This window comes from Wolffia australiana, chromosome 17 (assembly GCF_029677425.1).
Source record: "Wolffia australiana isolate 7733 chromosome 17, ASM2967742v1".
NCBI classification, from domain to species: Eukaryota; Viridiplantae; Streptophyta; class Magnoliopsida; order Alismatales; family Araceae; genus Wolffia; species Wolffia australiana.
Genome location: NC_135851.1, coordinates 10,038,168 through 10,065,469, shown reverse-complemented (window position 1 = coordinate 10,065,469; position 27,302 = coordinate 10,038,168). Strand labels below are relative to the sequence as shown.

General features: G+C 41.4%; 1 protein-coding gene and 1 pseudogene across 1 annotated transcript; both read right to left on the bottom strand.

The window, feature by feature from the left end:
- Positions 1 to 2,924: 2,924 nt before the first annotated feature.
- Positions 2,925 to 3,021, bottom strand: LOC144714708 (small nucleolar RNA R71; annotated as a pseudogene).
- Positions 3,022 to 19,640: 16,619 nt separating this feature from the next.
- On the bottom strand, positions 19,641 to 23,463 carry LOC144714219 (uncharacterized). Its single transcript, XM_078588916.1, has 3 exons — positions 22,032 to 23,463; positions 20,562 to 21,388; positions 19,641 to 20,456 (listed from the first exon to the last, which is right to left on the bottom strand). The coding sequence occupies exons 1-3, from the start codon at positions 23,461 to 23,463 to the stop codon at positions 19,641 to 19,643; spliced, it is 3,075 nt and encodes a 1,024-aa protein (XP_078445042.1).
- Between the last annotated feature and the right edge of the window lie 3,839 nt (positions 23,464 to 27,302).

Here is a 27,302-nt window from a genome sequence, read left to right as displayed (position 1 = left end):
CGTGGAGGTGCTCGATATTTTCTAACGTTTGTTGATGATTTTCAAGGAAATTTTGGGTTTATTTCTTGAACCAGAAGTTAGACATTTTCTCGCGGTTCAAGACTTGGTGCGCAAGAGTTGAGAACCAAACAGGGAGGACGATCAAGGTCTTGCGCATAGACAATGATATGGAATTGAAGAATTTTGAATCTGATCAGCTCTGCGAAGAACATGGTATTTGACGTCATTTTATGGTGAAGAAGACCCCTCAAAAGAATGGCATTGCAGAACACATAAACCACACCATTGCGGGTAGAGCAATGTGTTTGCGGTCGAATGCTGAATTGCCCAAGGAGTTCTGGGCAGAGGCAGTTCCGATGGCGGTGATAACATGCAAATTAATATACTTAATTACTGAATTATACATTCTATTTATGTGTTTTAATGGTCATATTTGCATGTTATCATGATAAAATACATTGAAATTAGTTAACATGTCGTTTTTCTATTATTTCATATTTTTTATCATTTTTTACATGGAATTTGACATTGTTTCAGTGAAGAAATATTTTTTTACATGATTTTATTTGCTTGGTTTAAGGTCAGTAAATCATCTCCTGATTTTTCTGAATTTCTCCCATATTTTTATGAATTTTTCTGACCATTATTTAGGCAAGAAACGATTTTTATTTAATTAAATAATATATTGATTATTTATTTTTCATTTTAAATGCATTTAAAATGAATATCCACGTCATTAAGCCCAAATTGGCGAATGAAGGGATATATTAATTAAATAAGAAAGGAGAGAAGAGAGGAGAGAGATAGGAAAAGTCAAATAGAGTGATTAAAGAGAGAGAGAGGAGAGAGAGAGAGAGTAGAGCGGCTAGAGAGGAGAGAGAAGAAAAGATATTTAATAGGAGGAGAGAGATTTGAAAAGTCAGAAAGAGCTAGAGAGAGAGAGAAAACAAAGGCGGAAGAGAAGATAGAAAAGTCAGGAAAGCGGCTAGGAGGAGAGAGATTAAAAAAAGAAAAAAGCACTATTTTGTCCTTTTCTGTTTTCTTAAAAAGCAGCAAAAAAAGTGCGGCCCACGCGGACAACGAGGGTGCATGTGTCCCGAAACACGGAAAGTGAGAAAATCAAGCCCAGCCAATAGGAAATTCCGTTTTTTTAGAGAAAATAAAAGAGATCCAACGGCCCACATTTGATCTCACTAAAACTGCGATATCTTGAGATCTACAACTCCGATTTGGCTGAAATTTTGAGGCCAGGTTCGTCTTTTCCTCCTCTACAATCTGGACGGTTGGATCTTTAAATAGAGGTCAGAAAAAAGGCGAAACTCACTTTTGGAGGCTCTCCTCAAGCAATTGGCCAGGAAGGACACAGGAGGCATTCTGGAAGTCGTCAGATCTACATCTCTTTATCAAATTTGTAAGTTTCTGAATTGTATTTGATCATCTTCTAGAACGATTCAAAAACGCCTTGGCATGGGCGAAATGTACATGCCCTAGATTCATGTTTTGAATGCATCAGCACTTCTTTCTGATTTGGATTCGAGATCTGACTTTTGATAATTAATTCTTAATCATTTTAGGACATTTCTGCTTCATTACATTTTTAATTTAGGGTCGAAATTGGGGCTTTCCCCAATTTCTTCACTTTCTCTCTCTAGGTTAATTTGATTTGTTTCTCTCTCTAGATTTCAGTTTTTCTTGTTTAGGAATTTAATTTGATATATAAAAAACCCAAAAATAAAATTTGAACCGAAAATTCATCTATTTTGAACTCCAATTCAAAAATCACTTTTTTGATTATTAATTTCCCAATTTTAATTCTGAAAATTATTATAAATTTTATTAAATTGGGAAATTAATAATTTATACTTTTATGAGCTTAAAATAATAATAATATTCTTATCTGGAATTATCTGACCGAAATCAAAATTAGGTTTTACTTAATTTTGATTATTTTAAGAATATTATTTAATATTAATTGAGTTAGATATTATATAATTTGAAATAACTTGACTTGATTCATAAAAATTGTTTGAAAATTCTGAATTGTTGCCTCCTTGCGGATCGACCCCTTGCTTGCTCTATATTCTTATTTAGTAATTAAGGGAATTATAAATTTATTGCATAAGTCTAAAAAGCGCAACGACCACATAATGTTACGTGATTTTTCGGCTTATCAATTGGCGCCGTTGCTGGGGACGCACGGTTTTAATTTTTAAATTATCCTGTGTGGATTCATTACTCTTTATTTTTTATATCAAGTCTTGGATTGAGCTGAGTTTTGCGATTATTTTGTGAATTTTGATGAAATAGTGAAATTGAGAAAAAAAAAAATCATCATTGCATAATTAATTTTTCTTGTTCATCAAAACTGATTATTTTTTATATTGATGTGTTTAACATTGCATGTTCGGTAGGAGATCTTTTAAACCTCATCTCGTGAATCTTGAAACAGTTTGTAGAACTCCTAGTTTTGATTGTATTTTTTAAAGCTCCGAAGGTGAAAATCAGCATTTTTGTGACTTAATGGAGAATAATCAAAATTTTGGGGTTGAACAGGGTGTTAGAAGAATGAGGTTGAGAGAATTTTCTGACCCTATAGAGAGTGAAACCTACACTAAAATATCTGCTCCTTTACCAGAAAATATTAACTTTAGAATTGACCCGAATATGATTAATCAATTGCCTACATTTTATGGAAGATTTAATGAGGAGCCTTATGAGTTTTTGGAAGAGTATAACCAGATTTGTTCTGCTTATAGTTATGCAGGTGTTCCTCAGGAAATTCTCAAACTAAGGTTATTTCAATTTGCTTTGAAAGATAGGGCAAAGATTGGTTTAAAGGGTAGGTCAAGAATTTCAATCTTGGAGTGAAATGCAAGCTTGCTTTTTAAAGAGATTCTTTTCTTATGGAAAGACATCTTCAATTAAGAAACATATAAGAGATTTTTGTCAAGGAACTGACACTCTAGGAGAAGCATGGGAGAGATTCATGTCACTCACTAGGAAGTGCCCACATCATGGCATACCATCTCATGAATTGGTTGAATTTTTTATGGTGGATTGAATGATCAGGAAAGGCATCTAGTGGATATATCTAGTGGAGGAATGTTCCTTGATACCCATGCAGATGAATCCATGTAATTGATGGAAACATTAGTAGAAGATTGGACATACCGTCAAAGTTTTAGTACACTAACGAAGTGCAGGTCCCAAGCGTGGAGGAATCATTGACGTCAAGGCAGTTGAACCGAAGATCAGGATTGATAAGCTAGAAAGAGAAATGAGCAATATTGGTAAAACAGTTAAAGATATGAGCAATGATATTAAATCTTTTTTGCAGGAGTCTAAAGGAAAGGCGAATGCAAACGAGGGCAACAATTCCACTAACAACCCTTGTTGTTTTTGTTCTAGTGAAGAACATTCTGATGAGGCTTGTCCTATGGTTGAACAGGTTAATGCATTTGGGAGACAAGATGCAGGTCAAAACCAATGGAATGCACGACCTAATCAAAATTGGAGCAAAGGAGGAAACAACAATTTCACCTCAAAGCAATTACCCGCAACCATATCAGCAAAATTTTCAAAATTTTCTAAGCCCTTTTACTCTCGTCCTAACAACAATAATGACAACACTAACTCTACTTTAATGGATTTTATCAGGGAAATGCAGGAAGAGAGAAAAAGCATGCATGAGGAAAGGAAGATGTTGATGCAAACTTTAGAAGAGCACAAGAAGGAAATTGAGATGCTCAGCGAGGACAAGGGATTCAAGCACAACAACCTGCTCTCAGGATGAAAGGTAAATCAGAAGAAATCCTTCTAAGAGAACGACATCCAGGTCAACTCCCTACCCAACCTAATATAAATCCTAGAAATATCATGTTGTGTGTAGATAGAAATTTAGAATCATCATGTTGTGTGTCTTCCGAAATTTTAAATGAATCTTGCATTGGTGAAAATAATAATGTTGCATCATGTCATGATTTTACAAATAATATTTTACATGGCTTTGAAGAAGATATGATTAATGATGAACATGTGAGTGTGATTTCAAAATTACGAAGTGGGAAGGTTTTGTTAGATACTCATAAAAAAAATGTAGGATTGCGGAGCATTAAGATAAAGAAAATGGAGAGATGGAAAATGATCAACAAGATAAGGGTGGCCAGGATGAGGAAAGGCATCCACGAACGGCAGACCCTAATCCTAGTGCTTTAAATATATCCAAGCAAAAACCTGAAAATTCTCATTTGCTTGAAATTTTTAAAAATGCAATCATCACTATTCCACTGACTGAGGCAATACAAAATATTCCTTCTTATGCAAAATATGTGAAGGAACTATGTACACCTTCTAGAAAGCAGAAAAGGGTACAACTTTCTGAAAATATCGGTTCAATTTTATTGAATGATATTCCTAGGAAAAGAAGAGATCCGGTGCTCCTCTCATTAAATGTGAAATAGGAGGCATGGTTTTTAGTAAATCACTTCTTGATTCAGGAGCTAGTGTAAACATAATGCCTAAAGCTTTGTATGATAAATTTAAATTTGGTGAGCTTGAACCTATTTTTCTTGAATTACAATTGTGATGGTTCAATTAGGCAACCTTATGGAAAATTAGAAGATGTCATAGTAAAAGTGGAGAATTGTAAATTTCCTGTTGATTTCATAGTTGCAGATATGAAAATAACAGGAAATTTGAGCCATACCCTATCATTTTAGGTCGACCATTCCTAGCTACGGTGAAAGCCACAACGGATTGGGATAAGGTACAGTGGAACTTAAAGTAGGAGATGAAAAAAATTGAACTATCTATCTCCAAATTAATGAAATACCCTAAAGACACAAGTGAGGATGTTTGCTTTCTAGGGTTGGTAGAAGAAGATGACTTTGATTTTGATCCATGCTCTTATGATTTATTTTCTTGTGAATCTAATGAATGTTTGAATGAAAAATCTTCCATACCAACAAATATTTCTTTGCATTCTGAAATTGAACTTAAGCCTTTACCATCATCTCTGAAATATGCTTATTTAGGACCATGCAAGTCTTTTCCTGTAATCATATCATCATTGTTATCATCTGAACAAGAATTAGAGCTTTTGAATGTCTTATCTACTTATAAATCCGCTATAGGATGGACAATTGATGACATTAAAGGCATCGGTCCAAATATTTGTGAGCACAGAATTTTTCTAGAAGAAAATTCTAGGGCAACAAGAGCAACCCCAAAGCGACTTAACCGCACATGTTGGAGGTTGTTAAAAAGGAAATCATGAAATGGCTAAAAGCTGATTTTATTTATGCCATTTCAGATAGCCCATGGGTAAGTCCTATTCATGTAGTACCTAAGAAAACAGGAATAACAGTGACTAAAGATGAAAATGGTAATGAGGTACAAACTCGAGTAGCTTCTAGTTGGAGAGTATGCATTGATTATAGGAAGCTTAATTCTGTGACTAAGAAAGATCATTATCCATTACCATTTATTGATCAGATTCTTGAAAGACTTTCAGGTCAAAATTTTTATTATTTTTTAGATGTATATTCAGGTTATAATCAAATTGAAATTAACAAAAGTGATCAAGAGAAAACAACATTTACATGTCCAGTAGGTACTTTTGCATTTAAAAGAATGCCTTTTGGGTTATGTAATGCTCCAGCTGCTTTTCAAAGGTGTATGACTGCCATGTTTTTTGAATTAGTAGGGGATTGCTTGGAAATTTTTATGGATGAATTTTCAGTGTTTGGTTCCTCATTCGATATTTGTCTATCTAATTTAACTAAGGTTTTGCAGATATGTGTACAGAACAATCTGGTTCTAAGTTGGGAGAAATCCCACTTTATGGTGGATGAGGGAATTGTCCTAGGCCACCATATCAGCAAGGATGGGCTAAGGGTCGACAGGGCCAAAGTCGAGGTTATCAAGAACCTCCCCCTGCCCACAACCCTAAAGCAACTTAGGGGATTTCTAGGGCATGCTGGCTTCTACAGAAGATTTATAAAAGATTTTGCTAAAATTTCTAAACCCTTAACTAATTTACTTTCTAAAGATACACTATTTGTTTTTTATGAAAATGCTAAAGCATCCTTTTTGCAGATTAAAGAAGCTCTAATTCAAGCACCTATTTTGCAAGCTCCAGATTGGGGTAAGCCTTTTGAAATTATGTGTGATGCTTCTGACAATGCAGTGGGAGCAATTTTAGGACAAAGAGTGGATAAGAAGCCAGTTGCCATCTACTATGCAAGCAAGACTCTAGGAGGAGCACAAGTAAATTACTCTACTGAAAAAGAATTGCTTGCTATTATTTTTGCCCTAGAAAATTTTCGTTCTTATCTTTTAGGTAGTAAAATAATTGTGTTTTCAGATCATGCAGCTTTAAAGTTTTTACTGAATAAAAAAGAAACCAAACCTAGATTAATTCGGTGGATTTTACTTTTGCAAGAATTTGATTTGGAAATAAAAGATAAGCGAGGATAGATAATACTGTTGCAGATCATCTTTCTAGATTATCTACAGAATTATCTATTCCTATTCATGATGGTTTTCCCGACGAATATATTTAAAAAATTCAAAGTAACAGGCTTCCATGGTACGCTCATATTGTGAATTTTCTTGTCACAGGATTAATACCTAATGATTGGGATATGAATGATAGAAAGAAATTTTATAAAGATATTAATTACTATTATTATGATGAACCTGAGCTTTTTAAATTAGGTGTTGATCATGTGTTTAGAAGGTGTGTACCGGAGGAAGAACAATGGAGCATTTTAGATGCTTGCCATTCTTCTTTATGTGCTGGACATTATGCTCCTAAATTGACTGCATTTAAAGTTTTAAACTGTGGATTTTTCTGGCCAACTCTATTTTCTGATGCTTTTAAGTTTTGCTCTAGTTGTTTAAAATGTCAAGCAGCGCTGAATATCAAAAAGAATGATAGAATGCCACTACAGCCTATCATTGAAGTAGAAATATTTGACCTATGGGGGATTGATTTTATGGGACCATTTCCTAATTCAGATGGGCATGAGTACATCTTAATGGGAGTGGATTATCTTTCCAGATGGGTTGAGGCAATCCCCACTAGGTCAAATGATCATAAAGTAGTGCTTAAATTCATTCAACAACATATATTTTGCAGGTTTGGTTGTCCTAGAGCAATCATAAGTGATGGAGGAAGCCATTTTAATAATTCTCAATTCAGGACCATGCTTAAAAAATATGGGGTTCAACATAGAATCACTACCCCATATCATCCACAAGCAAATGGTCAAATTGAGAATTCAAATAGGGAGATTAAAAAGATTATAAAGAAGATCATTAGGCCTGATGGAAAAGATTGGTCTAGCAGATTATATGATGCTCTATGGGCTTATAGAACTGCTTACAAAACACCTTTAGGGATGTCTCCTTACAGGGTTGTTTTTGGTAAAGCATGTCATCTTCCAGTTGAAATAAAACATAGAGCTTATTGGGCTATTAAGAAACTTAATCTCTCTTTAGATGCAGCGGGAAAACAACGTTTATTGCAGATGCATGAACTCCAGGAGCTAAGGAACGAAGCTTACGAAAATTCAAGAATCTATAAAGCCAGGATGAAGCACTTCCACGACAAGAATATTAACCGTAAGCATTTTCAGAAACAACAAAAGGTTTGGCTTTATAATTCAAGGTTGAAAATTTTTCCAGGAAAATTAAAATCAAGATGGGATGGGCCATTTACAATTTCTGACATATATGATCATGGAGCTGTTTTTATTTTTGATCCTAAGAAAGGGAAGGAGTTCACAGTTAATGGTATGCGACTTAAGCCATATGTGGAAGCAGAAGTTATATCGCAACCTACGGCAACAATAACGCTAAATCCGATCGAAACCACCATACATGAAGCATAAATCTAGGATTTTGATTTCACTACTTTTCTCTTTTTATTAATGAATTTTGATTTTGCAAATAAAGGGGAATTAACCTAATTCCTTGGCTCGTAGTTTTTCTTTGATTTTGTTTTCAGTTTATAGCTTTTCCAGAATAAAGAAGATGATCAAGTACAATTCAGAAACAACACGAGATGTCGACTCATCATTAGTAAGTCCTTCAAAGATCACGCCAAGCAGGTTTGCAATTCTGAACTTCTGAATTTCAATTTTGATCTTTTTCCCATGCATTGAGGACATTGCATAATTTAGTGGGGGGGAGAGAACATTTCATGTGTTTACATTGCATAATGCAAACCTTTACTTTTCTTTATGTCATATAAATTCCATGTATAAATGAAACCCACCTTTAGGAGATATTCTTCATCCATGAATTCGAATTACATGTGTAGGGAAGTTTGGCTTTATATAGCGGATCATGATCATGCAAAGATGGGACAAACTTTGATTTTGGATGATATGAGAGTTGATTTCCAAATGGCTAGGTTATCTAGTGGGTGTGTAGGGGATAGGAAAATCAAAGGATTGAAGCACTATGGTTCAATATGCTAGAGAGTTGAGTGAATTGAGGACCCCCATCGCGCCACCAATCAATGAGCCGATCCTACTTGATTGTTTTCATTCTTCCATTAAGTCAATCTTACTGTAGGCTGGAAGATAGGCATTTCTCCAAGTCCTTAAGCACAGAACTCCCTTTTCTTGATCTACCTTATGCCATTTGCCATACCATTCTACTTATCATGCTATCCACATTATCATCTATTTATTCAACCATGAGCCAGTTTTTCCTATCCACTTGTTGAATTTTTTTTTTCATGGATGGTAGCCATCTCCCGAGCCACTCTATCTCTCTTTCCATGGGATCACTTTTATCCCACCTCTATCTCCAATTCTGTCTAAATTCTTATTAACTCTTCTTCTCTCAAATGATTTTTTCAAAAAAAAATAAAAAAAAATCATGCCCTTATTAGAGTCAATGATAAATTTTTTTGTTTTTGCTTTTTAAAAAAATTTAGTAGTTTTTTATCCCCCTTTAAAAAAAAAAAAAAAAAAAAAAAGTGGAAGTCCTCAAGCTCAAGAAAAAATATGAGGAAAAAAAAAAAAAAAAAAAAAAATTCATTCAAAGAAAACAAATGGGGTTTTTTGTGATAGGGATTATTGGTAGATTGATTTTTGCTTTGAATTATTGATTCTAGTAAGGGCATTTTTCACTATATCTTCTTTCTATTTCTTTCTCACTTCGTCTAAGTCTTGGGAGAAGGCAACTTGAAATGAGACATCTTTGATATACCCTCCATTCGCGACTCATCTCTTCACCTTTGAGCCTACGTTTTTCATTCATTCTTATGCTCTTACCCATGCCATCACACCACTTGATATTCTGTGCTAACTGGGAGGCGGAGAATGTTTAAATTTCATCTTATAGTGGGAGGAAACTTAGTGGAGAATTTGAACACAAGTAGCCGCTACCCGTGAGAGAGTGATCTTGTTATGAGAGGAAAGGCCCACCACTTGATGAGTGTAGTGAGGAGCATTATGGATCATAGTGTAATATCTAGAGAGAAGTACATCTTTCTACTCATTTCATTAGCTCTATCCAAACCATGAGGACGGCACTCATATTCCTCACAAGGTGGAATCCGAATTGTCGAAGAGAGTTTCGTTTAAGCATGTTATTGATAATTCTAACACTTCATGCAGATGAATAAGGATGAATGGATGAAGAAATCATCTAAAGAATTCATGATACATTGCTAAGGGACTAGCAATGATTTAAGTGAGGGTATGATAACATGCAAATTAATATACTTAATTACTGAATTATACATTCTATTTATGTGTTTTAATGGTCATATTTGCATGTTATCATGATAAAATACATTGAAATCAGTTAACATGTCGTTTTTCTATTATTTCATATTTTTTATCATTTTTTACATGGAATTTGACATTGTTTCAGTGAAGAAATATTTTTTTACATGATTTTATTTGCTTGGTTTAAGGTCAGTAAATCATCTCCTGATTTTTCTGAATTTCTCCCATATTTTTATGAATTTTTCTGACCATTATTTAGGCAAGAAATGATTTTTATTTAATTAAATAATATATTGATTATTTATTTTGTATTTTAAATGCATTTAAAATGAATATCCACGTCATTCGCCCCAAATTCGGGCGAATGAAGGGATATATTAATTAAATAAGAAAGGAGAGAAGAGAGGAGAGAGATAGGAAAAGTCAAATAGAGTGATTAAAAGAGAGAGAGAGAAAAGCGGAAGAGAGAGGAGAGAGAGTAGAGCGGCTAGAGAGGAGAGAGAAGAAAAGATATTTAATAGGAGGAGAGAGATTTGAAAAGTCAGAAAGAGCGGCTAGAGAGGAGAGAGAAAACAAAGGCGGAAGAGAGAGAAGATAGAAAAGTCAGGAAAAGCGGCTAGGAGGAGAGAGATTAAAAAAAGAAAAAAGCACTATTTTGTCCTTTTCTGTTTTCTTAAAAAGCAGCAAAAAAAGTGCGGCCCACGCGGACAACGAGGGTGCATGTGTCCCGAAACACGGAAAGTGAGAAAATCAAGCCCAGCCAATAGGAAATTCCGTTTTTTTAGAGAAAATAAAAGAGATCCAACGGCCCACATTTGATCTCACTAAAACTGCGATATCTTGAGATCTACAACTCCGATTTGGCTGAAATTTTGAGGCCAGGTTCGTCTTTTCCTCCTCTACAATCTGGACGGTTGGATCTTTAAATAGAGGTCAGAAAAAAGGCGAAACTCACTTTTGGAGGCTCTCCTCAAGCAATTGGCCAGGAAGGACACAGGAGGCATTCTGGAAGTCGTCAGATCTGCATCTCTTTATCAAATTTGTAAGTTTCTGAATTGTATTTGATCATCTTCTAGAACGATTCGAAAACGCCTTGGCATGGGCGAAATGTACATGCCCTAGATTCATGTTTTGAATGCATCAGCACTTCTTTCTGATTTGGATTCGAGATCTGACTTTTGATAATTAATTCTTAATCATTTTAGGACATTTCTGCTTCATTACATTTTTAATTTAGGGTGAAATTGGGGCTTTCCCCAATTTCTTCACTTTCTCTCTCTAGGTTAATTTGATTTGTTTCTCTCTCTAGATTTCGGTTTTTATTGTTTAGGAATTTAATTTAATATATAAAAACCCAAAAATAAAATTTGAACCGAAAATTCATCCATTTTGAACTCCAATTCAAAAATCACTTTTTGATTATTAATTTCTCAATTTTAATTCTGAAAATTATTATAAATTTTATTAAATTGGGAAATTAATAATTTATACTTTTATGAGCTTAAAATAATAATAATATTCTTATCTGGAATTATCTGACCGAAATCAAAATTAGGTTTTACTTAATTTTGATTATTTTAAGAATATTATTTAATATTAATTGAATTAAATGTTGCAAAATTCAAAATTACTTGACTTGATTCATAAAAATTGTTTGAAAATTCTGAATTGTTGATTCCTTGCGGATCGACCCCTTGCTTGCTCTATATTCTTATTTAGTAATTAAGGGAATTATAAATTTATTGCATAAGTCTAAAAAGCGCAACGACCACGTAATTTTACGTGATTTTTCGGCTTATCAGGCGGCGTATTTGGTGAATGGCTTGCCGCATTTGGCTCTTGACGGAAAGGTGGCTGAAGAGGTATGGACTGGAAAACCTGTGGACTATTCCATGTTGGGTGCATTTGGATGTCCATGTTATGTCCTTAAACCTGCTGATGAGAGATTGAAGCTTGATCCAAAGTCCAAGAAGTGCATTTTCTTGGGGTATAGCGACAAAGTGAAGGTTTATCGGCTTTGGGAGCTGGAAGCACAAAACATTGTGTTCATCAAAGATGTGGTTTTTGATGAAAATCTCATGGTGAAGCCTTCCAACGAGCAGGGAGATCAGAGTTCAGGTGGCGACAATGTCCAAGAGAGGACTTGGGTGGAGGTGGAGAATGTGCAGATTCCACCCAGTTCAGTTGGTGGTGGAGGATCAATTGTGGAGGTCGCGGAGAATTTTGAGAGCATTGCTGTTAGGCGGGCGAGGCGGGAGATGAGGATGCCTGCACGTCTTGATGATTATGTGACTGTTGCTTTGTTTGCAGGAGATGTTGATAATCGAAGATCCACGACTGGTTATGTGTTTACAGTGGTTGGTGGACCTGTGAGCTGGAAGTCAACACTTCAATCAATTGTTGCATTGTGATGCCGGACGTCGTCTCAACGGCGTTCGACCGTCACCGAGGGTAGGAACTCGGTGTCGTATCACTAACTAATCGGTTCACGTCCGCGACGTCAACCGATGGATATGCGGAGAACAGGAATGTATGTATGACGATAACGAGGATGATGGTCCTACTTTGGTACGTGCAATGCGCCGACAAGCTATGAGAGCCAACCCGGAGCGGGGACGGGGTCGCCGAGCTGGGTCGAACCAGGTGGGTCGAGGGCGCGCACGCCGTCGAATGGGATAACTCCCACTGGAATGCTCACACGCGTCGGGGCGTCCCGACTCGTACCCGACAGGTAAGACGCTCGTCTTTGTTTCGTCGTTCTCTCAATCTGTCTCACTCACCTATCTAACCCGAGCGCGGTGGAGGCAATACGAAAGAGTACTGTAAGAAATAAGGACTGAAGAAGCGAGGGTAGCAAAGTACCTACGTCGCGGGGCGACGGTTGACTCGAGTAGGAGCTTCCACGAGAGGAGCCAATGGTGAGGGAGTATGCCAATCACGAGCACGTGACAAGGGGAGGCGACCGGGCGCAGCAGCAGCAGTGCAGCAGCAAGAGCGGGGGCGGCGCGCGCGGCGCAGCTCAGCGGTGATGATCGATGCGGACTCACGGTGCAAGCTCACGGCGGCAGTCGTGCGCTGCGCGCCGGTCGAGCAGGTCGCACTCACGGTCGGCTCGGCGGCAGTGTGGCGCACGCCACGGCGCTCGCGCGACAGCGAGAATGGCGGCAGCACGCAGCGGCGGCTCGGCGGCGGCGGCAGGCGAGCACGCGGCGGCGGCACGACCAGGTCGCGCGGCTGGTGGCCCTGCTGGTCGCGTGGCGAGTCGCAGCGATCGGCAGCGAGGCGGCGCGGCTGATCGGTAGCGGCGCTGGCGCGACTGGTGGCGGCTCGAGCAGCGGCGCGCAACAGCGGCCCTGGCGGCGCGGCGCGGAGGCGGCGCGGACTCGGCAACAGGGCGGTGCGGCGCCGTGACGAGGCGAGCGCGCAGGTGGTCTCCTTCCCTTCCCTTCTCTTCTCCTTCTCTTCTTCCTTTCTTCTTCTTCTTCTTTCTTCTCTTCTTCTCCACGACCTGACCCCTTCCCTTCCAAAAGTGCAATTCAGATTTAGGCCAAAGGTGAGGGAAGCGCCCACCTCTTCCCCTTATATATGGGTGAAGATGGGCCCTTCCTTAAGTCCAAAAACACAAAAGAAAAGGAAAGGAAAATAAGGAAAGAAAGTATGGAAACAGGCTTGTCAGGCCTAACATAGAAAAAAGGGGGGGGGGGGGGGGTTCCTCATATGGGCCTTTCCCCTGCTACACGACAATACGAATAAAGTGAAAAACTATGGAATAAAGTAACTGACGGTATCGGTGTGCTCCGGTGGTCGGCGTCCGCGTCATGCCGAGTAACGGAATGCGGGATCCCGTGTTGCTGCGGCGGCTCGTCGTGGTGGCTGGACTCGTCTCAGTGACGAGCTGGGTAGTGACGGCTCCTCGGGTGCTGAGTCAGGGACATCCTGCTGCTCCTCTGCTGCTGGCTCGATGACGACCGGTGGTGACGCGCCATCACATTGTCTACAAAAGAGGCCGAGAACATGGCGGCAACTAAAGCTGCTAAGGAGGCCTTGTGGTTGAAGGGTTTGTTCAAAGAACTCGGCATTTTTCAAGGTGGATTTCCTTTGTTATGCGACAGTCAGGATGCCATTTGCTTGCCAAAGAATCAGGTCTATCATGCACGGTCCAAGCACATTGATGTGCGGTATCACAAGATCTAGGAGCTGCTGAATTCTGAGGAGATTATCCTTCAGAAGGTGCACACGGAGGAGAATGCCGCAAATATGTTGACGAAGGTCATCACGGCAGAGAAGTTCATACATTATTTGGACTTGGTGCATGTTGCAAGTACCTTGATGGAGGTGGAGCACCTGCAACGTGGGAAAGCGACAAGAACACCTAGCGGGACTGGGGTGTCTGCCAAGGTGGAGTTTGTTGGGGTTTGTCAGCCCCGCCCTTAGGAGAATGTAGAGGGGGGGAGGGTTGACTAGTCAAGCCCCAATAAAGAGGAGGGGGATATGAAAAGGCTGAACTCTCCCTCTTGTCTCTTTGTGGGGAAGATGAAAAGGCTTGTTTTGGGAATATGAAAAGGCTCATGGCTTTTCATATTCCAGACCTTTCACATTCCCTGAACATGTAAGTGGCCCTCTATAGATAGAGGGCAAACTTGTTCTCAATGAGATGCATATGAGTTTTCTGTTCACTATTCTTGTCTCTTCCGCTTTCTCCTCTCTCTCTCCCTTGGTTTGTCTTCATCACTCCTCGGTGGTCACTCCCTTGGCTTGGGAGTTGAAGGAGTTAGTCTACAGCACACACGAGAGGCCAACGCGCTGCCCCAAGAGCATTGGACATTGACATCATGCCATTGACGTAAAGAGGTTCGTGTTATCTGTCTCTATTCTGCATGTCCATCGTAGCGTTTTGGGTCATTTTGTTTTTCAACGAGTTTCAACAACTCTAGACAATTCTATACAATATTCAAGGTACGCCGTTTATATGTTATCGAGGATGACAAATGGTTCAGTGTGCCATTGTAACACATAGAAGCAAGACTGCCACATAACTTTGAAATCTATGTCTCCTGTATGAATCATACTAAATAACTATACATGCACAACTCATAACCATTTTTGAGTGATGCCTACCCTAGTGATTCTAAAGTTAACCCATGTATCTGATGATATTCGTAGAACAAGGATATAAAGACATGTGGAAATAAATCTGAGAAGGTATGTTACAAAATTTTAATCCTACATTTTTGGAATATAATCATATATTGGAAATTGGTTATCTCAAACAAAATTCTAACATTTGATATCCCATAAAAAATGCTTTACGGGAACTGAGCTTTAAATAATCTATTTGAAAGGTGTGTAATAATGTGACTGTGTAAGATCAGACCCATAAGCATTGCCTGTAGTGAAAATATAATTTGGTGGTGCTTCTCCAGCATATCATGTCTGTCTCAGATTTACGTTGCCCTAAGTCCAAACCTTCCTCATAATATATCTAGTTACATTGATCCCATAGTTAATATATATTTAAAAGCGATACGTTAGGAGATTCTGAATATGTTTGAAGTATTCTGGAACTATTTAATATACACTTAATAACGCCGAAATAAAGGCATACATAAGTCAAGACGAATGAAGTAAACGTTTTGTACTCTGATCAATTTAAAGAAAAATGTTTTGATAAAATGTGTACCTTTTCCACATTTAAATTTGATATGACTTCTAGGATGTACATTCTTTAAATACTAGTGAATCCATAACTAACTCAGTAAGTTTTTTGAGAAAATATAGTACTGTAAACTTATCCAATTTGCAATGTAACTACAAATTGGTAATTAAACTACTTGGAGGCACATCATAGATACGAATAGGGTTGGACAGTTCGGACAGCGGACCGGTTTGTCTGTACCAAACCGGGATCAAAGGTCGTCCATTTGATGGTGGGCCAGTTTGTCAAACAGGTTTAGGTCTAAGGGTCAAACAAGATTGTAAACCGAAGTATAATGTTTAACATTTTATTATAAAATTCTAAAAATATCAAATCCAACTTGACAGAGAGGTTTTGATTGAGCCATCATGAGACACCATATATTTGACCATCAGTGGGCCCCACTTGATGTAGAAGATATCTAACATTACTATGAAATAATTTTTGTGTTGACTTTGACGTTGACATTGATTTGACAACCTGATTGGATGGTTTAAATTTGACCCCCTCATTACTCACTCAATATCGGATCATTTTAAATTTGACCCTTGCTGATAGAGCGCACCCAAATGACGCAAATAAATCACCAGCGAAGCCGTCTTCGTCGTCATCAGAATCACCGCTGGTCCGTGTCCCATAGGACCAACACACCAAAGCGTCTGTGAAGATGCCCGGGTTTAAATACCACGGGTAGAGCACGTTGGCATCCGTATCTTTGTGTTTTCGTTATCCCCCCCTCCCCCCAACGCATCAATTTACTTTCACATCTTTTGCTTTTGTATTTTTTTATTTTTTTTATGTTGTAAAGTGGGACGGGGAGATCTCTTATTGGACTTCCCCTTTGTTGAACTCCTTGTAAGTGGACCATCATGACCGTATATAAGGCCATGATGGGACCACGTTCGGAACAGTTTTGGGAGTTTGTATTTGGGAGTTATTGTTCATCGTCCAGTTCTCATTGCATGAAGAGATGAAGAGGAGATGGAGACGTAAGAAGAGGAAGAAGAATGGGAGGAATAGGGAGGATGGAGAATAGCCCTGATTCTGCCACACTTTGCCAGACCTACCTGAGGGTCTTCTCACGTGCGTTGTTCAACGTCGATTCACAGCAGCTTCAGTCATCCCGGCTAGCCATAAACCCTCGCGCCCATGGGATACAGTGTTGTTACTCATCAATACTCCTGCGACGGTCTACGCGGACATACAATCACCGACAGGTCTGGATGGTTTTGATTCATCCACATTGCATGTAGATTGTTCAGTGCCCCAGCGTCACGACGCCTGCATGTATCGACTAGAAGCCTTGCTGCCGTTGCAATTTGCCCAATCCTCACTAGTCATTTTGGAGTCTTGTTCGAGCCATCTTACCGCCAATGGAGCGGCGAATTCCCCCTATTGATTTGAAAATCACACCTGTGTGCGCAAACCGCTAACCCGTAAACGTGTGGTTGCTTTTTCACCCTCGCCACTTTCCGCAGACAGTCATTTTCTTTGACCATTCGTGTGGGTTTCTTATTATGACGACCTACGCCTGGACTACTTTCCATCAATCATCTTCGCCAGACCAGACAATTTGTGAGGGATCACCGACCGGTGTGCCCCGTGCATTGTCGCATCATCAACGGTTGGATCCCTGGTGGACCATCCTTCAACTGGACAAATACGGTGCAGCTATTGTGACCTACGCCACAGATTGATTGCTCCGACGACCTGTGATTGTAACGCCTGCGTTTGGGCAATCCAAACTATGCTACAGGTCCCAAGTGGCCGTCTTGCAAATAGGATTATCTGTCCAGCCATCTTGTCGCCGGTTGATTGCCTTGCTACGGCTGGGCAAAGTCCTAACTACTAGACATTCGAGTCCTCATTGCACATAACCACGCAACCTGCCACTACTGACTATGTATCGTTTGTGCGTCTACTTTGGACGTCCAAAAATATTCCAGTTTTCTCTATAAAATGATCATGTGTTCTTCATGATCTCACCCATCATCTCTGTCAGCCTCTCCATCAATGGCGCGAAGAGTAGGAGTTTGTGCAGGTTAGTTGTTAGGCGGGCAGAGATGCAAGAATTGATAATAAGAGTAGGCTTAATACAAAGGTTTCCATTGAGGTTGACTCACTTTTATGTGTTTGGAAAAAACTTGGGGCCCACAGCTATTGGTTATCCATCCTTCACTGCTTTGTCCATATTATTATTTTGACAGAGACTCATCTCTTTAGTTCTTCTCACTTATGTAGACCTTGGTTCCTTGACATGATGGTTACCATAAAACTTTGTGGGGTAACTTCTCAAACTAATTAAAAGTAGATAATACAGTTAGTGATATTTTTATCTCGTTCTGGTAATAGAAGTTATAGTTTTCCATAAATTTGACCTTTATTACTCACTATGGAACTTTACAGTTTGGTTACATAAATAAGAACCTTAAAAGTGAAGGTCCACGATTTTCATCAAATTTATGGGACCTTATTTTCTTGTTTAAATTTAAATCTTGAATATATCAAAGTATTTTTGTGTTTTTAGGGTCAGTATAATTTTATAAAAAGTGAAAAAAACTTAATTCGACTAATTTAAGCGAACGGTTAAATTTAAAAAAGAGCTTTAATGAATCGTACTTGTTTAATATATTTTTGTAAATTTTTTTTAAAATTAAATCAATCAAAAAATTAAGAATGGAAAAATACATTCTCTAGGGCTCTAGCAGAATGAAACATTTAAGAGAGCAATTTGGGTTTGTGTGGGTTTGAATAGAGAATCGACAAGCAAGGCTCAATTGGACTAACCATTGTGGAACAATGAGGCAGACCACTCAATGACTGGTGCCTATTCATCATTCTACATAGATCAACAGATTTATCAAGTTTTTTCACTGAATCTAATACCTTTTAGCCAAAGTGGAACTAATAGAACCTGGCCCGATAGGCCGCAACAAGAATTTCAATCAAATTAAAGGATTCTAAACTTTCAGTTAAAGACCGTGTATTGGGCAGTTCTTTTACCTTTCTCAACTTTCATCAAAAGAAGTAACCTGGATTTGGGAGATATTGCACGTATGTTTTCAATATGGATTTGTTTCCTACGGATAATTTTCCTTAGTCTTTATTTTTCCTCTTTTCCTAAATTCGTTAGACAGAAAAATAATAACTGAAAAGAACTTCCCATATGGAAGGCATCTAACAAACCAGTGGTTACTAAATAGACAAGTTCTATGAAATAGAAATCTAATTAATCAAAACGCTATCACCTCTAATATTATTCCTTCCTAACGCTCTTTGTTAGGTTTTGTGGTCTTATTTCAATTGTGTAAAGATAGAGACACTTCTTTCTGATGAGCCATTTCTTTAATTTATTCCTAAAAATTTATTTTGGAATCGGGTCCCTTAATATACACCAAAAGAGATAATTTGCTCTTGGATAAAGGAGTAACAGCGGGAGAGGTAGGAGGGGGGGCATTTTATCACAATGGATCAGCCAGAGAATCAGTTGTTCTTGGACTAGTGAAACAGTAGCCAAGACCAGCTATTGACCTGTATTTGTTGAGCAGGCCCTAGAAAATTAAATTCATGCCCATATGACTCTATCCATGGTAATTAGGTAGTCACTTACTTAGCTTAGTTGACTTGGAACCGACCTAATCAATCCGTGGGAAAACACTTTTGTGGAACGATAGAACCGTGTAATCTCAAGAGTATCAATGAAGAGGTGGGGGGTTCCTCCCTTATGTAGAGGAGGAGAGAACCCTACGAGAGAGAGAGAGATTTACAGTAATACCCCTGAAGGGGAATATTCACTCACACTCCCCCTCAAGCTGGAGCGTAGATATCAAACATGCCCAGCTTGCGAGAGATGACGTCATAGGAGGTGGTGCTCAGTCCATTGGTGAAGATGTCCGCCAACTGGTCCGATGATCCCACATGTGGAGTAGTGATGAGTCCCACGAGCACACGATCACGAATCGCATGACAGTTGATCTCAATGTGCTTCGTCCGCTCATGAAAGGTGGGATTGCTGGCGATGAAGATAGCAGCTTGATTGTCACAGTACATTGCCATAGCCTCCTGCACAGGAAAATCAAGCTCGCGAAGGAGATAGCGTATCCACAGAAGCTCCGAAGAGGCGTGCGTCATGGCGCGGTACTCGGCTTCCGCACTCGATAGGGAGATGACCCGCTGCTTCTGACTGCGTCACGTAACTAGGTTTCCACCAACAAAGGTGTAGAAGCCTGAAGTGGACTTCCGATCCCCCCGATTGCCAGTGAAACCTGCATCCGAGTAGGCCTCCACGCGTAGATGGCTATGGCACTGGTAGAGTAGCCCCGGCCCGGGGCATGCTTCAAGTAGGCAAGCACGCGTAGGTCAGCGTGCCAATGTATGTCCTGGGGAGCCTGCATGAACTGACTCAGTAGTGCCACTTGATAGGCAATGTCAGGGCGTGTAACCGTCAGGTAAATAAGCTTCCCAACTAAGCGTCGGTAAGGCTCAACATTAGTAAGTAGCGGAGAAGTAGAATCCCATAAGCACGGTTTGCACCCTAGTAACCCGGCTTCCTCCAGCATATCTAGGACGTACTTTTGCTGATTCAGGATCAGCTTACCCAGCTGATGAGCAAACTCTATGCTGAGAAAGTACTTGGGCGTACCCAAGTCCCGGATGGTCAGGTGCTGATGGAGATAGTGTTTTTCTTGAGCAAGTCCCGCATGATCACTGCCCGTAAGTAAAATATCATCCACGTAGACCGCAAGAATGACTGTGCCTTTGGATCCGTGCCGACGAAACACCGTAGGGTCCACCGTGCATTGGGTGAGGCCCAAGGCAAGCACAAGCTTACTGAACTTGGCAAACCATGCATGTGGACTTTGCTTGAGGCTGTACAAAGCACGCTGTAGATGACATACCTTGCTAGCCGAGCCTGGAGTGATATATCCGGGCGGTTGCTCCATGAAAACCCACTCGGTGAGCTCCCCGTATAGAAAGGCGTTGGAGACATCCAACTGATGTAGGGGCCACCCCTGATTCACCGCAATAGAGAGAAGAACTCTAATAGAGTTCAAACGTACCACAGGAGAGAACGTCTCCCTGTAGTCGATGCCGTAGGTCTAGGTGAAGCCTCATGCCACGAGGCGGGCCTTGTATCGATCAACCGTGCCATCGGCGTGATACTTCACCGTGAATATCCATCTGCAGGTGACGATATTCGTATTGAGTGGACGAGGAACAAGGATCCAAGTCTGACGCTCGGTGAGGGCCGCATATTCCGCATCCATAGCCGCCTTCCAGTGGGGACTGCGCAGGGCCTCCACATGGGTCCTCGGTATCGACTCGGAGGTAAGGGAGAGGGTGAAGGCACGATAGGTGGGGTGAAGCCGGTCATAGTGTACGTAGGTAGAGATAGGGTGAAGGGTACAGGAGCGAGTACCTTTCCGTAGAGCAATGGGGAGATGTAGGTCTGTCGGTGCCGATGCAAGGGGCGCTGAACTTGCGGACGTGGGCGAGGACCCGCCTGGTGGCTCGACGGAGTCCGGCTCCGGGGTAAGTACTGATGGAGCGGGCGGTCCCAAGCTAGGAGGAGAAGTGCAGGAGGAGGGTGACTCAAGTATTACGTCCAAGAGAGGCGGAGGAACAATGGAAGAAGGAGAAGGGAGTGTCAGAGTAGACGAAGTAGGTGGAGAGGTGGGCATAGACGGAGTGGTGGTGAAGTAGCGAGTGGTCTCAAAGAAGGTTACGTCGGCCGAGACAAGGTATCTGCGCTGGTCAGGAAGGTATACACGATAACCTTTCTGAGTACGAGAGTAGCCAACAGAGACGCCTTTGAGGGAGCGAGGAGCTAGTTTGGACAAATTTGGGGAATGGTCATGGACAAAGGCCACGCACCCAAACGTCCGAGGAGGTAGTGCAAATAGCTCACGATCGGGGTGTAGGCGACGGAGAGGAACTTCACCACCTAGAGGAGATGAAGGTAAGCGGTTAAGCAGATAGGCAGAGGTGAGGAGGGCATCCGATCAGAGATAGTGTGGGACGCCCATCTCGATGAGTAGGGTGCGGGTCATATCCACAAGATGACGGTGTTTCCGCTCGGCGACACTGTTCTGTTGGGAGGTGTAGGGGCAAGTGGTCTGGTGGATAATGCCACGGGAGGAGCAAAGATCCTAGAGAGTGGACTGAACAAACTCCAAGGCATTATCTGTGTGAAGAATTTTGGGGGTAGAGGAGTATTGAGTGGAGATCTCTTGGAGGAACTGACGAACAGAGGACAGAACGTCAGTGTGGTCGTGGAGAAGATACACCCACGAGAGGCGAGAAAAATCATCGACTAAGACGATGTAGTAGCGAAAAGTGGGAAAGGGAGGAGACACGAGACGGTCCCACACATCACAATGTACGAGATCAAACGGTTTCGTACACGGAATAGAGTCAAGAAGGGAATAAGTAGAACAAAAATGCTTGTTTAGCTGGCAAGACTCACAATCAAAAGGAGATAGTTTTAGCTACGGAAGGGCCTGTCGAAGTTTGGTAATACCAGGATGGCCCAAACGACGATGCCATTGTAGAGAAGTGTCCGACTGGGAGAGAAGACAACAAAAAACCAGTCGGAGGGAGATCAGAGACGAGCTCGTAGATACCCCGGCCGGTCTCATGTCCCAAACCAATCCTCTTTCCCGTCCGCAAGTCCTGAAATGTACAGTGGTAAGGAAAAAAAGATACGGAGCAAAACAGGGATTTGGTGATAGCGGAGATGGAGAGGAGGTTAACAGGAAAATTGGGTACGTAGAGAACATCAGAGAGGGGAAGGGAGCGGGTCGGTAGGGAACGGCCTTTGCCCCGAACGGGACAAACACGACCGTCCACAATGGCGAATGTCTCAGGATGAGGAAGGCTAGCAATTTGAGAGAGGAGAGAGGAGGTACCTGACATGTGTGCAGAGGCTCCCGAGTCGATAATCCAGGGACCCGAAGAAGATGCAAGTAGAGCGGTACCTGAAGTGGAGGTCGACGCAAGGTGAGAGGTATGGGAGCCCGAGGTACTCGAGGTATCCGTTGGAGCGCGAGTGGCAAGCATGTGGGCTAATTCCTCCCGGGAGATAGTGAGGAGGTTCGAGGCCGAGGCGGAGGTCGTCGTGCTGGAGTGGGAAACCTGGTCTGGCTTACCAAACTTCTGCCAGCATTTGTCGGAGCGATGGCCAAACTTCTGGCAATGAACATAGGGGGGGTAGAGTTTGCCATCGCGCCCACGTCCCTTTTCCCGACCACGTCCACCGTTATCAGAGCCGCGCCCGCGAGGGCGGGTCTCCGAGGAAAGGGCGGTGGATTCAGTCAAGACGGGAGTGGGGACGGGCCCCGGAGAGCTAACCCGCAGAGCAGTGGAGAAGGCCTCACCCAACGTCGGGAGAGTGATCGAGCTCAGAATAGGGCCCCGAATCTGAGCGCCGAGGGTGGGGTTGATGCCCGCCAGAAACAGTCCGACTGTGGTCTCCTTCCAATAGTGACGCTGCACGGTGAGATCTGGCGTGTAGGGCTGATAGATCTCAAGCTGGTTGAGGAGAGAGCGCAGTGTGGCATAGAACTCCTGAAGAGAGCGAATACCCTGGCGGGCGCAAAACATCCCTTCGACTATCTCCACCGTTCGACCAATGTTGGAGCGATACCCGTACATGCGGGCCCATTCGTCCCAAATGGCCTTGGACGGGGAGAGGAGCTGCATCCACTTGGCGATGGTCGGAATAGCCATCTTCAGAAGCCAGGAGGTGACCGCCTGATCTTGAGTGATCCAGGTGGCAAACCGGGGATCCTCTAGAGAGGGCGGGTCGTCGGTGAGAAAGGAGAGCTGACCATGGATCTCAAGGAACCGACAGAACCCGGCGGACCACGTGACATAGTTAGTGCCATCAAGGAGGGTCGTCGGGCCCTGGAGTCCTGTGATAAAAGTGTGAGACGGAACCGGGAGATCCAGAGATGTACCCGGATACGGAGTCAGTGGTGGAAGCGAGGAGGAAGCCGACAATCCCTTGCGATGCTCCATGACGGCAAGTAGGTGAGGAAGGGAGCGCCGACGCGACGATAGCCTGTTACCGGGATGGACGCCGGAGAGGGTCGGGCGGCCGGATTAGGTCGGCCGGATGCAATGGCGGAGTCCGGAGGAGGGCGGCGGCTCGATGCAGGGCGGCCAACGGCAGGACAGCAGCCGGATGCGAGGCGGCAGCGGCAGGTGGCCAGCAGCGGCGGCGGCGATGTAAGGCGGCCGGCAGCGGCGAAAGTAAGGCGGCGGCGGCGGTAGGCGGCTGCCGATGGGAGGGCGGCCAACAGTAGGCGGCCGCAGTAGGCGGCTGCCGGCAGAGGCGATCAGCGGTAGGGCAGCCGGCAGTAGGCGGAGCGGCGGCGTAGGCGGCGGCGACGATAGCGGCGGCAGGAGGCGGCCGATGGGAGAATGGCGGCAGCGGTAGGGGCGGCAGCGAAGCGGCGGCGAAGCAAGGCGGCCGGCGCGGGCGGCGGAAGCGGCGCGGCGGCGGCAGCGCGGCGGCGAGCGGCGGCAGCGAGCGGTGGAGGGTGACGCTTGTAGAGGGCGTCGACGTCGATCACCGGCAAGCAGAGGGCCGGAGAGGAGGAGGGAGGTGGTGGTGCTCCACAACCTAGGTCAAGAACGACCAAGCGGCTCTGATACCATGTTGAACGATAGAACCGTGTAATCTCAAGAGTATCAATGAAGAGGTGGGGGGTTCCTCCCTTATGTAGAGGAGGAGAGAACCCTACAAGAGAGAGAGAGAGAGATTTACAGTAATACCCCTAAAGGGGAATATTCACTCACAACTGTCCACATCAGTGTTGTTTGAGGTGAAAAAAATGATTGATGTTGTACAGCTAGTGACTAAGTTTCGCAGCAACATACTGTGGTCAGTTTGGTTGATCTTGTTTACTATATTATGACTTTATTCATGTGGTTGCTTGACTCTGGAATTTCTAGATCCTGGTGCTCTTCACAGGAATACAAATGTAAAGCAGTAAAACATTATACTAACCATTATGTTGTATTAGTCACGACAGAAGGTGATACTGCTTCTTTGTACAAATAAATACCTTTCCTTGAGAACAAGGTAAGTTAGAGTTGGATCCACAAGTAGCAGGCAATAAGAGGCTAAATTACACTTCCAAAATATATTAAAAATAATTTATTTAGGTAATTTTATGTTAGTCTTATTTCTTTAATTTTTTCTAAAGAGAAATCATCGAAATCAATGAAACTATTTAAAAATATGTTAAATGAATAAAACAAATATTGATATTATTTATAATAATTTTAAAAATTTTTATGACTTTTCCAAAGTGGTACTTTAGGCCACAATTCCAAATTTTCATGGATTTATAGTGCACTAAAAAAACTACAAGTACACGTGAAACTTTTGGCTACTATTCCCACCTTGAAAATGCAGCACGAACAAGTAGTGCATGCAAAATGCAGATACTTCTTATAGAGGAAGAATTTTTCCGTTTTGTTCAATTCATTGAAAATCTTGAAGTGTGGGGTATACGTTGGACTTTTTAATTTAAAAATGGTGAGAAAATTAAATTTGAAAATTCAGCAGATCACACAAACCTTTTTGTCACTTCTCCCAAGGGCAAACTAGTATTTTTTCTCCAAGAATCTTTATCACCCTTAAACTCCCTCCCCCGCATTTTTGTAGAACAATAACGGATCAAAGAAATCCATTGAACTATGCCTCGAACAACGAGTTGGGAGCATAAATCCATAAATAGAGGGGATGAGAATAAATAGAAGGTCCCTAACTCTCCCAAACACTGGATTTAATTCCAAGGATTTGTAGGCCTAGGATTTCTTGATTTCACACATGGTCCCACGTTACCTCCTTCATATTGTGGGTTTGGTACCAGAATTCTTGCCTTTAGCTGACCTAACCATTAAGGAGGTTTGAATGGGCTTCGTGACTATGCTTCTTGTGTATTCTTCCTCTTCTTATTATCTATTAGAAGGGTTAGGTTTCAACTTTCCTTCAATTTGATCCGAATTCACCCTGGTATTTACCAAAATCATGTTTTTTAAAATAAATCTCCAAGACATTCTGAGGAATCCAGTCAACTCTAAGGATTCAAGTGGCTTGAATCACACAAGTCAATAAAATATATCCTTAAGTGGTGAATAATGCTAGTAAAAATCTAAAAATATGTGGTAAAAAGAAGTATAAAAGCATGGTTGATCTACTTAGTGTTATCGTTAATCCAGTTGGATATTATTTAACACCTCATCCTATAGGAGGAGCCTTTGTGAACTCAAAGTCCTACGTGTGGGTCCGACTTGATGGAAAATACTCAATTTATTGTACAAACTAACATTAGGTAAAGAAAGGAGAAACAGAAGATATTATTTCCACTGCTCTCTCCTACTCTAGTCCCTTATGCTATTCTTCCGTTTTCTTTCTTCTTCCTTTCTTCTCTTCCAAAACTTTGGACTTCTTTTCTTTTCCCCTCCTTCGCTTCTATTTTTCTCTCCTCTTCTGGCCTCTTCTACAATATGTGTACTTCCTTTAGAAAGATCTCTGAATTTCTCTTTGTTTTGGAAGCCAATGGACAAAACATGAGTTTCATCCCCAAGGTTGAAAAAAAAAATGAACATTCATATGAGATTATTTCTGGTTGATGTATTTGTTATCGTGGTTACAGTCAAGAGGAATAAACAGATTCTACAAATCAGGAAACTCTAATTTTTATTTGTTATGACGGTTAATGAGATAATATGATCTGGCTGATCTCTATATATCAAAGGTTATCTCATTCAAAATCAGGGTTTGGCATTTTTTACCAAAATTCAGTAAAACCCAACCGAACCGATACCATCGGAATGGGAATGTCACGTTTACCGAAAGTTGGTACTGGGTTCGGTTTCAAGAGAAAACCGGACCAAACGCCAGACCAAGTATCTAATGGGAAAATATGTTAAAATTAATCTTGGGCAAGGGATTTGAACCTGGGTCCATCAGACTCACATCAAAACCTAGTGTCAACTGCGCAACTCATGTCTCGACTCAATGTTGCCACTAAAACTTATAGATCCATATAATACCAAACCCAAATAACACAATGCACAAATAACCTAAATATGTTAACATGCAAATGCATAACTACAGAAAAGTGCACATAAACAAAAAATCACTCAATTTCACCTAGATATGTAATTGTGTAAAATTCTTAAATGTATAAATATGCAAATCAATGACTATGTAAATATGTAAAACTACGACTAGGTAAATACATATATTTAAACACAAAGATATAAAATGTGCATGAATACAGTCTTGCATTTGATTATGTAGTGAATCCATGGCAAAAATATAATATTTCCGTAGTACAGTAGTTTATTCAACTCTCGTAATGATTTTTTTTACCTTAATTCTGACTTTGATTTTTTAAACTTTTAATGTGATTTTTTTCGGAGGCATTGTGACTAACTTATAGGTTTTACTGAACCTACACCAAACTCTGACAAAACCGAGAGTGTACCCAAGTTTAGGCACAGGTATAGGTGTTGGCCAAAAACCAATACCGCAACTGTCATTGCCTACTCAAAATGTTTGGAGTATATTAGTTCCTCAGTTGCTTTGTAATATGCATGAGCTTATCTGAATCAACAAAAGATGATCTGGAGCTGTCCATAATCGTCATGATCTTCATGATCATCATGACCTTCATTATCGTCATAAATGATTAACTGTCGTATTCGAGTACATTATATTAAAGTACGAGTTAGGAGAGCAGATCGTTGGGATCGATGATGCCGCCACGCCGTTGTCGCTGCTCGCCGTCCTCTCTATCGCTGTCTACTCCGCGGCGGTCATTCATCAGCCTGCCCCA

Bases quoted from the DNA above. Each gene is read 5' to 3' on its own strand.
- LOC144714219 (XM_078588916.1), bottom strand. From the start codon at position 23,463: ATGGAGCATCGCAAGGGATTGTCGGCTTCCTCCTCGCTTCCACCACTG. The intron at 21,389-22,031 runs GTTTTTTGTTGT...CATCTCCTCTAG, and splicing joins CTCTGATCTCCCTCCGACTG to GTGGTGAAGTTCCTCTCCGT. The intron at 20,457-20,561 runs GCATGAGGCTTC...GCGGTGAATCAG, and splicing joins GATACAAGGCCCGCCTCGTG to GGGTGGCCCCTACATCAGTT.